Source organism: Sorex araneus, chromosome 2 (genome assembly GCF_027595985.1).
Source record: "Sorex araneus isolate mSorAra2 chromosome 2, mSorAra2.pri, whole genome shotgun sequence".
NCBI lineage: Eukaryota > Metazoa > Chordata > Mammalia > Eulipotyphla > Soricidae > Sorex > Sorex araneus.
This window is the reverse complement of record NC_073303.1, coordinates 293,153,207-293,165,258: the sequence shown is the minus strand read 5'-3', so window position 1 is coordinate 293,165,258 and position 12,052 is coordinate 293,153,207. Positions and strand designations below refer to the sequence as shown.

General features: G+C 47.5%; 1 protein-coding gene across 1 annotated transcript in view; it reads left to right on the top strand.

Annotated features, from left to right (window-relative positions):
• The window catches only part of VPS8 (VPS8 subunit of CORVET complex), a 262,990-nt gene that overhangs the window by 124,812 nt on the left and 126,126 nt on the right, over nt 1–12,052 (top strand). The window contains exons 25-27 of the mRNA XM_004603039.2: nt 1,656–1,698; nt 2,890–2,962; nt 4,042–4,161. Of these exons, the coding sequence (XP_004603096.2) occupies nt 1,656–1,698; nt 2,890–2,962; nt 4,042–4,161 (236 nt within the window). The remainder of the gene's footprint in view (nt 1–1,655; nt 1,699–2,889; nt 2,963–4,041; nt 4,162–12,052) is intronic.

Sequence of the window (12,052 nt, the reverse complement as noted above, 5' to 3'; positions counted from 1 at the left end):
TATGATGGTTTTATATAAAATGCCATCATGAAAGGAATTATCAACTAGCTGGAATTCATTGTAATTTAAGATTTCTGCTCTGCAAAAGAGAAAAAAATAACTCGCAGATTTGGAAAGTGTATTTGCAAAAGATCATTATCTAAAATGTAGAGAGGTGGTACAGTGGGTAGGGTATTTGCCTTGCACGCAGCCGACCTGGTTTTGACCCCTGTATCCCATATTGTCACACAAGCATGCCAGGGGTGATTTCTGATTGCAGAACCATGAGTAAGCCCTGAGCATTGCTGGGTGTGACCCCAAACCTACTCCTGTCCCCCTGCAAAATGAAGTGAACTCTTAAAACACAGCTTGAGAAATAGGCAGAGATGTGAACAAACATCTCACCTAGCAGATACGTGGATGGCAGGCATATGAAAAGATGCTCAATATTATTTAGGATATTTCAAATGAACATAAAAACGGACATCATAAAAATACACACCAGAATCTGGACTGACACCACCAAATGCTGCCAAGGATATAGAGCAGGAGGAACTCTCATTTATTGTTGGTGAAAGTAGAGAATGCTGGAGTCATGTAGAAAAGCGGTAGTTTCCTAAAGAAAACAGTCTCATTATCTGATACAGCAGAGACTTGCTTGGGCAGTTACTCAACGGAGTTAAGGCCTTAAGTCCACAAAGACACCTGCATTTGGAGCTGAAGCAGAATGTAATCATTGTGGGCCTGAGCAGTTCTTGTTTACTTGCTCTGTGATGGCACAGATTTGGGGTATTACAAAGGATTTCTGATTGGGTAACAAGGCAACACTGCCCTGTAGTTTTGACACTTTGAAATGTCAAAAATAGAAAATTTGGCTCATCCTTGCCACCAGCCACCCATTCCTGTCATCTGCATGCCACCACGATCACTGGCCTCTCGGCCCACTCTTGAGGTTTCTGCCGTGGTCTTTGATTCCTTGGCCCGCTGGTCTCAGACATGGTCCAATTGTATTTTTGATTCCTTCTGAGTAAAAAGTGGGTTTCCACTGCCAGATGACAGAATCTGACATTTCAGACACGACTTAGAACAGCAAGGCTGCTGGGGATCCTGGAGGGAGTCTCTTACCTCTGTATTTGTGAACAGAGCCTTCTCTGCCCTGTGCAGTGGTCAGAGGGTGGTCAGAACCCTTGGCACACAGGGGGAGGCCCCCGTAGCTGTGCGGCCAGGAGCGGGTCATGGGTTTATGACTCTTCTGCTTATTTCCTGAGCTGGAGCGGCAGCAAGCTGGGAGGGTGCTTGCCATGCACACGGCCACCCCGGGCTCCACCCCAGCACCCCAGAAGGTCCCCTACACTCAGCAGGAGTGATCCTGAGCACAGCTCCCTGCCCCTCCAGATAAACAGCTAATTTCCTGTGCCACTCCTTCCTCTGGCCCCACACTTCTGATTAAGCCAGTGGTACAGCGCTCTCTGCCCGAAGATCTGTTCCTCTTCTGTGTGTCCTTGTGTGACCCCTTGATTTTCTGTCTGAGAAAAGAAAACGGGAGCTAGAAAAATAATCATTAAGTTGGTCTCATCTACGTGTTCTGTTATGCATTAAATATCAGAGTTATTTTTGGTTTCCACATTTTGGCAAAGAGAATTGCTTAGGATACTTTTTTTTTTTTTAAATTTTAGATGAGCAAGTTGTTATGGGCAACAAACTTCTTGTCTATATCAGGTAAGAGATGATTTGCCCCTGGTGCGTTCCTTTTATAATCCCACCCGTTATGTTTGGAGCTACTATGGGGCCCTGTGTATACGTTGTGTGTTCTGTTGTCAGTGTTCTTTAGTGGGTGGTTCAGTGGTTGTGAGGGCCGGTGTGAGGGGGGGCGGTGGAGATTTTGTCTGTCTGTGTCCTGGCCTTAAATTTTAACAGGGTCTAGAGACATCTTGGCTTGTCACGACTGGGGCTTGGAGAGGTACGCGTTTGGGCCTGATGGGTGAGGCCAGGGATAGGCTGAGCAGCTAATAGTGGATGAGAGAATCCCTGCCACACCCCTCTGCCCCTCCCCCACCAAAAATTTTTTTTCTCCTGGAATATCCATAGGGCTGAGGTTCAGAAAGCTTGACTTTCTGAAGTCTGAGGTTCAGAAAGTAGAGAATTTAGCTCTGGGATTGTGTTGTCTCTGATTCAGATAGAAGGATGAATGACTTCCCTGAATCATAAAAACCCAGTGTCCAAGGTAAAGGTACAGTGATGAGCTCTGTCCTCCTGCAGCAGAGTTTTGTCTAAGGATAAGGAAGGCTCAGAATTGTGTCCTTGAGGACCATGAGAGCGATCACAAACTGGCAGGCTGTAGAAGCAGCAAGGTAGCGCGGCAGAGCCAGCCAGAGCATCTTAACTCTAGTTCCACCAGGATCTGTCCGACTTGGCATCAGTGTAGAGAGACATAGGCATTTATTTGCCTCGTACTTCCATCTCTCAGACCATGCTGATACACAGCTATTTATTCACTAACATTCAAGTTCCTTTAGTGCAGAGAGGCTTGAAATTCATGTCAATCCCACCGCACTGCCCCTGTGTTTCTGATACAATTTTGATTTGAGTTTGAATGCGATAGAACCGTTAGAGCCGATTCTGCTAAAAATCAAACAGGGCCTGGTAAATAGTTCACAGGGCCAGAGCTCAGGCCTGGCATATGTCATGTATGATCCCAGACACACCTAACCAGCAGAGCACCCACGTGGGTGGCCCTGGTGTCCTCCAGAGGCACCGAGCCCAAGGTCCATTTCATCAGTCCATGTTAGAGGAATCCCCTGCCAGAAACAGTTTTAAAAAGTCAAACTAGTATCTTGAGTTTGAGAAACAGTTTGTTAGGTGGACGTTATTCATTACAAGTCACAAAATCCTCTCTCCCCTTTTCTCCAGCTGCTGCCTAGCAGGCCGTGCCTATCCTCTCGGTGACATCCCAGAAGATCTTGTCCCCTTGGTTAAAAACCAGGTCTGTTCTCCTTTGTCTCGGCATGTTTTGCTCACTGCACCTCATGGAGGCGAGTTGTGGGTGAGGGTCACACATGGGCCAGCAGCTGTCCACTAGGACAGGCACAAGCGTCCACACTGTCACCGGGTGGTTACTAGAGCTCAGAAAGCTTTGAACAGAATGGCAGTCCCGGACCTTGTCTCGCTTCCCTGGGTGGTAGTTGTTATTGCAAAGGGCTGGGCACCCCCAGCAGATGCACACACACACACACACACACACACATACACACACACACACACACACACACACACACACACAGAGTCATGGTGCTCAGCCAGGGTGCTTGCTGGGAGCTGTGCTTCAGTTGTGATGATGCTACACATGCACACCCAGGTCACACTCTGTGGAGGTTTGGCTCACACTTGTTTGTGATGCAGTTAGAAATCGTGTATGGTGCTGGGATCACAGAGAGCAGAGCCCCCGCGTACAGACATGAGGGCCCCCAAGCACACACAGCAGGGCCCCCGGGCACACAGAGCAGGGCCCCCGGGCACACACAGCAGGGCCCTGGCATATAGCCCAACTGCCCACAGCCTGCTCAGCATGTGTTAGAGAACATACGCCTGCAAGGCAAGACACTCTTTTTTTCCCCCCATTTTGGTGTGTTTTCACTTGGTTTGGGGGCCATGGCCAGCTGTGCTCAAGGCTTGCTCCTGGCTCTGAATTCGGGTCATCCTCATGGAGCTTAGGGGACCAGCTAGTGTCAGGGATTGACCTGGGTTGGCCGCATGTCGGGCAGTACTGCACCCTTGTGGTATCTCTGTCTCCATGCAGGACACTCTTTTGGCCCTGAGCTGTGTCCGCTGAGCCTCCACGGTGCAATTTAAACAGAACTTAGCCAGCCTTCACTTCGTTGATTTGTGTGGGGCTAAACTTGGTGGTTCTCAGGGGTCACCCCTGACTCTGCTCACACCATGAGCAGCGGGGGGATAACGCCCATACCTGTCCACATGCAAGGCTGTGCTGCCTCCCTGGCCCAGCCCGCCTTTGCCTTGAGAGGTGATAAAATAATCTGCTTTTTTTTTTTCCCCAACCTGCAGGTTTTTGAATTTCTAATTCGCTTGCATTCAGCAGAAGCCTCTCCCGAAGAAGAAATCTATCCCTATGTTCGAACCTTGCTACATTTTGATACAAGAGAATTTCTAAATGTTTTGGCACTGGTAAGAGATGAGACAGTGTTTTCAGAAGGGGAAAGGGTGATACTTTTAAAAATAGGTATGGGGGGGGGCTCAAGCCCGGGTTCTCCTTTGAACAGGACTCTGACTTGCCTGTTCCTTTGCTTGCCTATTTCCACTGAGAAGCCTGTTCTCGCTCCACACTTCTCTCTTTCTCGCCCCTCTCATCTTTCTAAATAAATCTCAATAAAGACTTGCTTCGGCCCCCCCACCCCCATAAGAATGGATGTTTGGGAGCTGAAGTAATAGTGTAAAGGGTAGGGCATTTGCCTTGCGTGCGGCCAGGAAAGTTTGGTCCGCAGCATCCCATATGGTCCCCTGAGCACTTCCAGGAGTGGTCCCTTGAAGGCAGAGTCAGGAGTAAGCCCTGAGCACTACTGGGTGTGTAGTGCTCAAATAAAAATAAAATACTTATTGAAAAATAGATTCTCTTAATAATACTCCTTTCATAAATACAGGTCCTGTGCCCATGCACTAAGTCATGGTTTCAAATATTTAATCTTGTGGCCACTCGTATTTTTTTTTCTTTTTGGGTCACACCTGGCGATGCACAGGGGTCACTCCTGGCTCTGCACTCAGGAATTACCCCTGGCGATGCTCAGGGGACTATATGGGATGCTGGGAATCAAACCTGGGTCAGCTTCGTGCAAGGCGAACGCCCTACTCGCTGTACTATCACTCCAGCCCCGAGGCCACTTGTATTTTCTAAACCTTTGTCTTGTTTCCTGCCTTCTCCTCCTCCTCTCACTCTCTTCTTTCCTCCCCTTCGCCCTTCCCCAGGACTCTTTCCAGCACACTCATCCTTTGGTTTCTTGGCCTTTGGTTTGGTGCTCCTCACCGGGTAGTATCTGGGGCCTGCTCTAGGCTGTGTTCTGGGGTGCTCAGAACAGTGTCAGTGCCAGGGGCGGAACCAGGCCGCCCCGATGCAGAGCATGCACCCACTGAGCTGTGTCTCTGCTCCCCTAGGACACAGCTCTTGAAGGAAGCAGGATTGGACGTGGGGCGTCCGCTGGAAATGGGTTACGTGTTGTCATACATCGTGTTGGTGGGAGGACCACATGTGGAAGAGGCCGAAGTGTTTGGGGCGGGGATGGCAGTCAGCAGAAGTGAGGTCGGAAGGGAACCGTGGGCGGGGTAGCGTGGAGAGGTAGTGCAGCAGTTCGGACTCTGGCCTTGCACACAGCCCGTCCGGGCCCGAGTCCCCGAGGCCCGCCAGGAGTGTCCCGCAGCGCAAAGCCAGGAGCTGGCCCAGGACTGTGTCAGGTGGGGCCGCCAAGCCCAAAGGAGCACAGGAGCTTCCTGCTGTAGAGCACCCTCATACATGTTTAATTAAAGATAGATTGGGGAGGGCCGGGTTTCCTGTGAAAGTGGCCTAAGGGGAATAATTACCTGATACATGATATAGCTTCCCAATTACACAATATTATGGTTTTTAAAAAGCTTTTGCTCTCTTGCTTATATTGTAGTGTTTGATGAAGCAGCGGGCTCACCAGTGTCCGGGACACACACAGGGGCTGGGTATTTGAAGAAAGGACAGTGGGAAAGATGACTAGTGACAGCAGTTAGCTGTGAGCTGGGGCGGCGATCTCTGACAAGCAGGCAGTATTCTGATCATTGGACTGAAGATGTGCCCGTGAGAAGGCTGAGAGCCCAGTTATGTTGCCCTTCAGATTAATTCAATTTGAAAATCGTTTTTAGAAGTGGTAACTTTGGGGCCCAGAGAGATCGTGCCGCGGGGAGGGTGCCTGCCTCGCATGCGGCAGACCCAGGTTTGTTCCCCAGCACCCCGTGTGGTCCCCTGGACCCCGCCAGCAGTGATCCCTGAGCGCAGTCAGGAGTGACCACTGAGCACTCTAGCAACAGCATGAACCGTGTTGCTGCCGGGGCGTTGGGGCAGAGAGACGGTAGCGGTGGGAATGTGGGGTGTGGGGAGGCACCGCTCCCTCCTTTGCACTCTGCCCCTTCACCTCCACCTTGCCCTTTGACCTCGCCTGTTGACCAGGGAGTGCAGTGCCTGGGGGTGGGCAGGACTCCTGACGGCCTGCAGGTGCCCCTGGCCAGTGTGGACATTCGAGTCCCGCCCTGCACCCGGGCCTCCTGGCTCCTTCCCCGGGAGGAAGTGGCCTGGGTGTTTCCTTAGGACTCCGGGGAGAGGGGAGGGACATGGTCTCGGATTGAGACCCAGAGAGCCACCGCCACCGCCAGGGAATGTGCGGGTACAGGGGGTGGGTGCCCGGGAGTGGCACGTGCCTTCTCTAGGCCTGTCCCTCGCTTCCTGGCGTGGGGCTCTGTGTGCAGAGAGGGGACACAGAGGAGAGGGGACACGGAGAGAAGGCGGCAGAACAGGCCCCTGGCGGGTCCCAGAAAGGCCTTGGTGGCCTGAGGCTTTGAGCTGGCCAGGGGCGGGCAGCAGGGACGCCTATGTTTTGTTGGGGGGGCCATACCAGTGCATTCGGGACTTCCTCCCAGCCAAGTGGTCAGGGACCATTTCTGGCGGGGCTCAGGGACCTTGGTACCGGGGATCCTACCAAAGCCGGCCACCGGCAAGACACGTTCCCTACGTGCTTTACTCTCTGGCTCCAGTTTTGAGCTTTTTGGCATTTCCTTCAGCTTCACTGCCAGGCATCTCCGACCCCCTCTTCGCCTCCCCCCAGCCCTCCCTCCAGTGTTCCCACCATCTCCCTGTCTGCTGCAGTTGTTTCAGGAGAAGGGACGACACCTCTGAGGACTCCGAGTCAGGTTTGGAGGCTTAGGGCTCTTTAGCCGTCCTGAAGAGAGCTCAGGACTGGCAGGGCAGCCGGTCGGGAAGAGGGAGCGGACAGTAGTCACTCCCCCAGCTCTCTCATCGGATGTGCTTTGGCAGCACTGGAAATTGTGTGGACCTGGTAACGTGTAAAATCTGATGCCGACGCTGCAGTACACTCTTGGGACAGAGGTTTGGGTGCTCAGGATAGCACAGGTGATTGTCCAGACTGAGGGATGTGTCCGGCCCACGGGGCGTCAGTCCTGCCTCGTGAAGAGGATCCTGACTCACCGATTAGCTCTCACAGTCCAGTTCGGGACCCGTCACTGGGGAGCAGCAGGGGACTGGAAGCATTTAGGAGTGGGGTTTGAGGGAGGCTGGGGGAGGTTTCTCAAATGAAATGCCCGGGCTCAGTGGCTGAGAGAAGATGGGGGACGGGCAGGGAGAATGATTCCAGCTAGAAGGACAGGAGAGATGAAAGACTAGAGACAGGCTAGAGTATGCTTAAGTGATTGAGAACATTTGTAAGACCGCATCGCTCCCTGAATGTAAGGGAGCATGCAGAGAGGCGCACGCCATGCACTGGGGAGGGGCGGAGCCTTCTGCTCCTGGGGAGCAGGTCAGAGTTGACCCCAGCCTAGGAGGTAGCCTTGCAGCCTCGGAGTGGGAGGAGTAGCATGATGGGTAGTGTAGACAATCCCTGTGGGCTGTTGTCAGACAAGTGGATTTAAATAAGATAAGATTGGAGACAAGAATATCTGTTACCAATTTATGTCGTAATTTTGATAGATGGTAATGGTGGCTTGAATTAGGGTCCTGACAAGTGGGGGTACCACTTGAAAGATAGCTGAAGAGGCAACTCTGCCCAAAATGCAGGGCTCTCTGTGCAGCTGGGGCGGAAGAATGAGAGAAGCAGTATCAAAGAATCTCAGATTTCTTGAAATGTGGCAAACTGGATATATAATGGTGGATTTTAGATTCAGTAGGGGATAGAGGGGAAATGGGTTTCTCAGGATGGAGGGGAGGGGAAATGTAGATAATTAGATCTCTGGGATTTAATGCATTTAAGTGTCTGAAGGACAGTGCTGAGGTCTCCTGTGTTTCTGCACCAAGTGTTGGCTGCACCCCAAGATGTAGAGGAAGTGATAGACCTAAAATTCTAACTCCTGGGTTCAGATCTCTTATGTCTACCACAATCAATTCCATTACTGTACCCTAATTAAAGGAGCATATTGGGGAAACTCTGAATCATTGAAAAGAACACATATTTAATCATATTTTCTCTTATAAAATTGATAAGAATATTTTAAAATATGTTTTAAAGTCTAATTTTTCAACCTGAGTGCCTGAGGACAGACAGTTGGTTAAAGAAACTTTGGTACATCGACTCAGTGGAATACTATGCAGCTGTTAGGAAAGATGAAGTCATGAAATTTGCTTATGAGTGAATGGACATGGAGAGTATCATGCTAAGTGAAATGAGTCAGAAAGAGAGGGACAGACAGAGAAGGACTGCACTCATTTGTGGAATATAAAATAACAATATGAGACTGACACCCAAGGACAGTAGCAACAAGGGCCAGGAAGATTGCTCCATGGTTGGAAGCCTGTCTCATGAGCTGGGGGAGAAGGCAGGTGGGATAGAGAAGCGATCACTAAGTCAGTGATGGTTGGAGGAATTGTTCGAGATGGGAGATGTGCTGAACATAGATAAAGGACCAAACATGATGGCCCCTATATCTGTATTGCAAACCATAATGACCAAAAGTAGAAAATAAGAAGGAGATTGTCTGCCATGGAGGCAGGGAGGGGTGGGGTGGGGTGGAGGTGGCAGGAAGGATACTGGGGACATGGTGGTGGGAAATGTGCACCGCTGGAGGGGTGGGTGTTTGATTATTGTATGACTGAAACTCAATCATGAACGCTTTGTAACTCTGTCTCACAGTAGTTCAGTTAAAAAAAAGTTGACACACAGTTAACACTTCCTCCTTTACTTAAAATTTTATAATCAATACATGTTTTCCATTGTCTTTAATACTAATGTAGTATCTGTGAAGCAGTAAACATGCTAAATTGGAAATGGAAAATTAGTTTTTTTGACATCTAATTTAGAATGTCATATAGCTAGAGTAATATGTCTTGTGGTTTGAGTTTTTATTCCTGAGTTCTTGCACTTTATTTGTTCTTTTTTTTTTTTGGTTTATTTTTTGGTTTTTGGACCACACCTATAGTGGTTCTCAGGGGGTCATTCCTGGCTCTGTGCTCAGGAATCACTCCTGATAGTGCTCAGGGGACCAATTGGGGTGTCAGGGATTGAGCCCGGGTCAGCTGTTTACATGGTAAGCGCATCCTACCCTCTGTACTATGGCTCCGGCCCTCTTGCACTTTAAATAATGCTTTTGAGATTTATTCCTGCTGTTGTTGCACGCATAAATAGGTCATTCCTCTTTATGGCTGAGTAATAAACAATTCTCAGACCACTTACCACTGGTTCTGTGGTCTCCAGTTTTAGCTGTTAGGAATTACGTTACTAGTTACATTTACACATAGGCCTTTTGTGGATTTTTCTTTCTCTTGAGTAAATATAGAAAATGGTATTTCTAGGGTTTTTGTTAAGAGTGTTAAAACAAACAGAAGTTTTAGTTTTTTAATTTAAAAAACGTTTAATTTAAAAGTAAATTTAAAAAACGTTGTTTTCAAGTGTTTTATCATTTAACATTCCAGTCTATAGTGTATGAATAGTTACACCTGCAGATTGGTATACGTACTGCTGTATGTGTAATATATGCCCCTCTCTATTTTTGGATGCGTTAGTATGTAGTATACCTGGCGATAGGCTGTGTATATCAATTCCTTTGTCTCCTCATTAACACTTGGTGTGGTCAGTCTTTTGAGTTTGACCATTCTAATAGTAGGATTTCATCATGGTTATAATTTATATTTTCCTTCTAATTAATTGCATTGTATATCTTTTTATTAAAATATCTTAACAAAGAAGCTATGTATGCTACTCATTTAACTTCTTTGGTGAGATATTTATTTGAAAATTTTTTTCCAGTTTTTCTCCATATAAAAAACTTTTGTCGGGGTTTGAGAGTTCTTTATAAGTTCTTAATACAAGTCTCTTGTGAGATTATATATGCTTCACAAATGTTTCTCACAGACTGTAGTTTGTCTTTTTATTCGTTACAACATGCCAGTTGACCAAAAGCTTATATTTGGTAGACTGGGAACACCTGTAAAGGTGATTAGAGGCCGCCCCAAAAGCCTCCATCCCTCTCAGAGAGCCCGGCAAGCTACTGAGAGTATCCCGCCCGCACGGCAGAGCCTGGCGAGCTACCCATGATGTACTCGATATGCCAAAAGCAGTAACAATGAGGGTCCTCATTCCCCGACCCCGAAAGAGCCCGCAGTATTCCATCTGGCTACACTAGCACAAGACAGGGACAAATCGAGACATTACTAGCACCCGCTCGAACAAATCGATGAACAATAGGATGACAGTGATACAGTGATTCTCTTGGAAATGCTTTTGACAAACAGAAGTTTTAGTTTTTTAATCAAGTGTTTTGTTAGTTTTGTTCTATGGATCATGCTTTTGTTTCATACATAAAAACTCTTTGCCTAACCCAAAGTTATAAAGATATTCTCTTGTTTTCTTTTAGAACTTCCATGAGTTTGGATTTCACATTTAGGCTTATGACCTACTTTGCAGAAATTTTGTTTGTGATATAGGTATAAATGCAAGTGTTTTTTTTTTCCCCCCTTTGCATATGGATAGCCAACTATGCCTTTGTCCTTTCTCTAGTGTATTCTCTGCATTTTGTTAAAGGGTTGCTCTCTGCACATGTGTGTGAGTCAGTATTTGAACTCTGTGATCTATGCTATTTTTTATTTCTTTATTCAGTGCTGGTGCAGCATTGTCTTAATTATTGTAACTTGGTAATTGAGTACAGCAATCACCTTGATGTTGGCTCTCCCATGTTATTGTTCCTGTGAATTGCTTTGTCTTTTATAATTCTTTTGCCTTTCAATATGAATTTTCAGAGTTATTTTGCTAATTTCTACAAAGCCTCCTGGGGTTTGGGTTAGAATTGTATTTAATGTTTAATCGATTTGAGGAGAATTTATATCTTGGTGATAATTGAGTTTTCTGATCCATGAAAAGGTATATTACTACATTTATTTAGAGCCCCCTTAGTTTTTCTTGGCAGTATTTTGTAGTTTTCAGTGTAGTTTTCTTCAGGAAGAGGTTTCAGAACATTTTATTTTTTTTACTCTAAAACGCTTTCAGAATTTTTAAGTGAAAATAAAACTTGCTGGGCCACAGTCCAAAGGCATAGTGCACATATTTTGCATGCTGGAGGCCAGGGTCAGTTCCTTGCACCCATGGTCCTTCCTAGGAGCTGTCCCTGAAAACTGCCAGTGTGGCCCCAGAACCAACAATAAAATAATATTAAAGAGAAATGGCCTTCCTCTTACTTTTAGATATAACTGTGTGTCTGTGTGTGTGTGAACTTCTGAAAAACTTAATCTTTTTTTTTTCTTTTGTCCCAGTAAACCAGAATACATCCTCCCACTTTTCCTTAGCTTTAAAGGCTAATAGTTTTTCTATCACTCAGAACTGTCTGTTTCAGATCATTTTTACATATACGCTGTGGGTCCTTTCAGTATATGAATTCAGGTCTTTAAATTTTTTTTTTGGCACTGTAACTTATAATACTACTAGTGACCGGGTTTCATACATAAACCATCCCAGCCTCGCACCTGTCCCAGTGTCCCTTCATTCTCCCCCTTCCTGCTTCTGGGGTGAATTCTAGGCGTTTTAGTTCATGAAAGTGCTCCTGAAAGAGTTTTAAACTTTTTCTGCTTTTGTTACTTTCTGTATAACTCCACGGAACCCAGGTAATGGGGAACTTTGTGATCTTGGACTCTGGGCTCAATGGGACCCAGGTACGGGGGGGCGGGGTGGGAGGGGGAGGTGGGGGGCGGAGGGGGTGTCTTGCCCATAAGCCACCTCCTGCCGGCACCAGGCTGCTCCCGGAAGGAGCATAAAATGAGCCCCCTGTAGTCATGCCACCGGACTCCGCATGCCAGGCTTTTTTCACTTGGGGTGCCCCAGAGGGGGGCGGG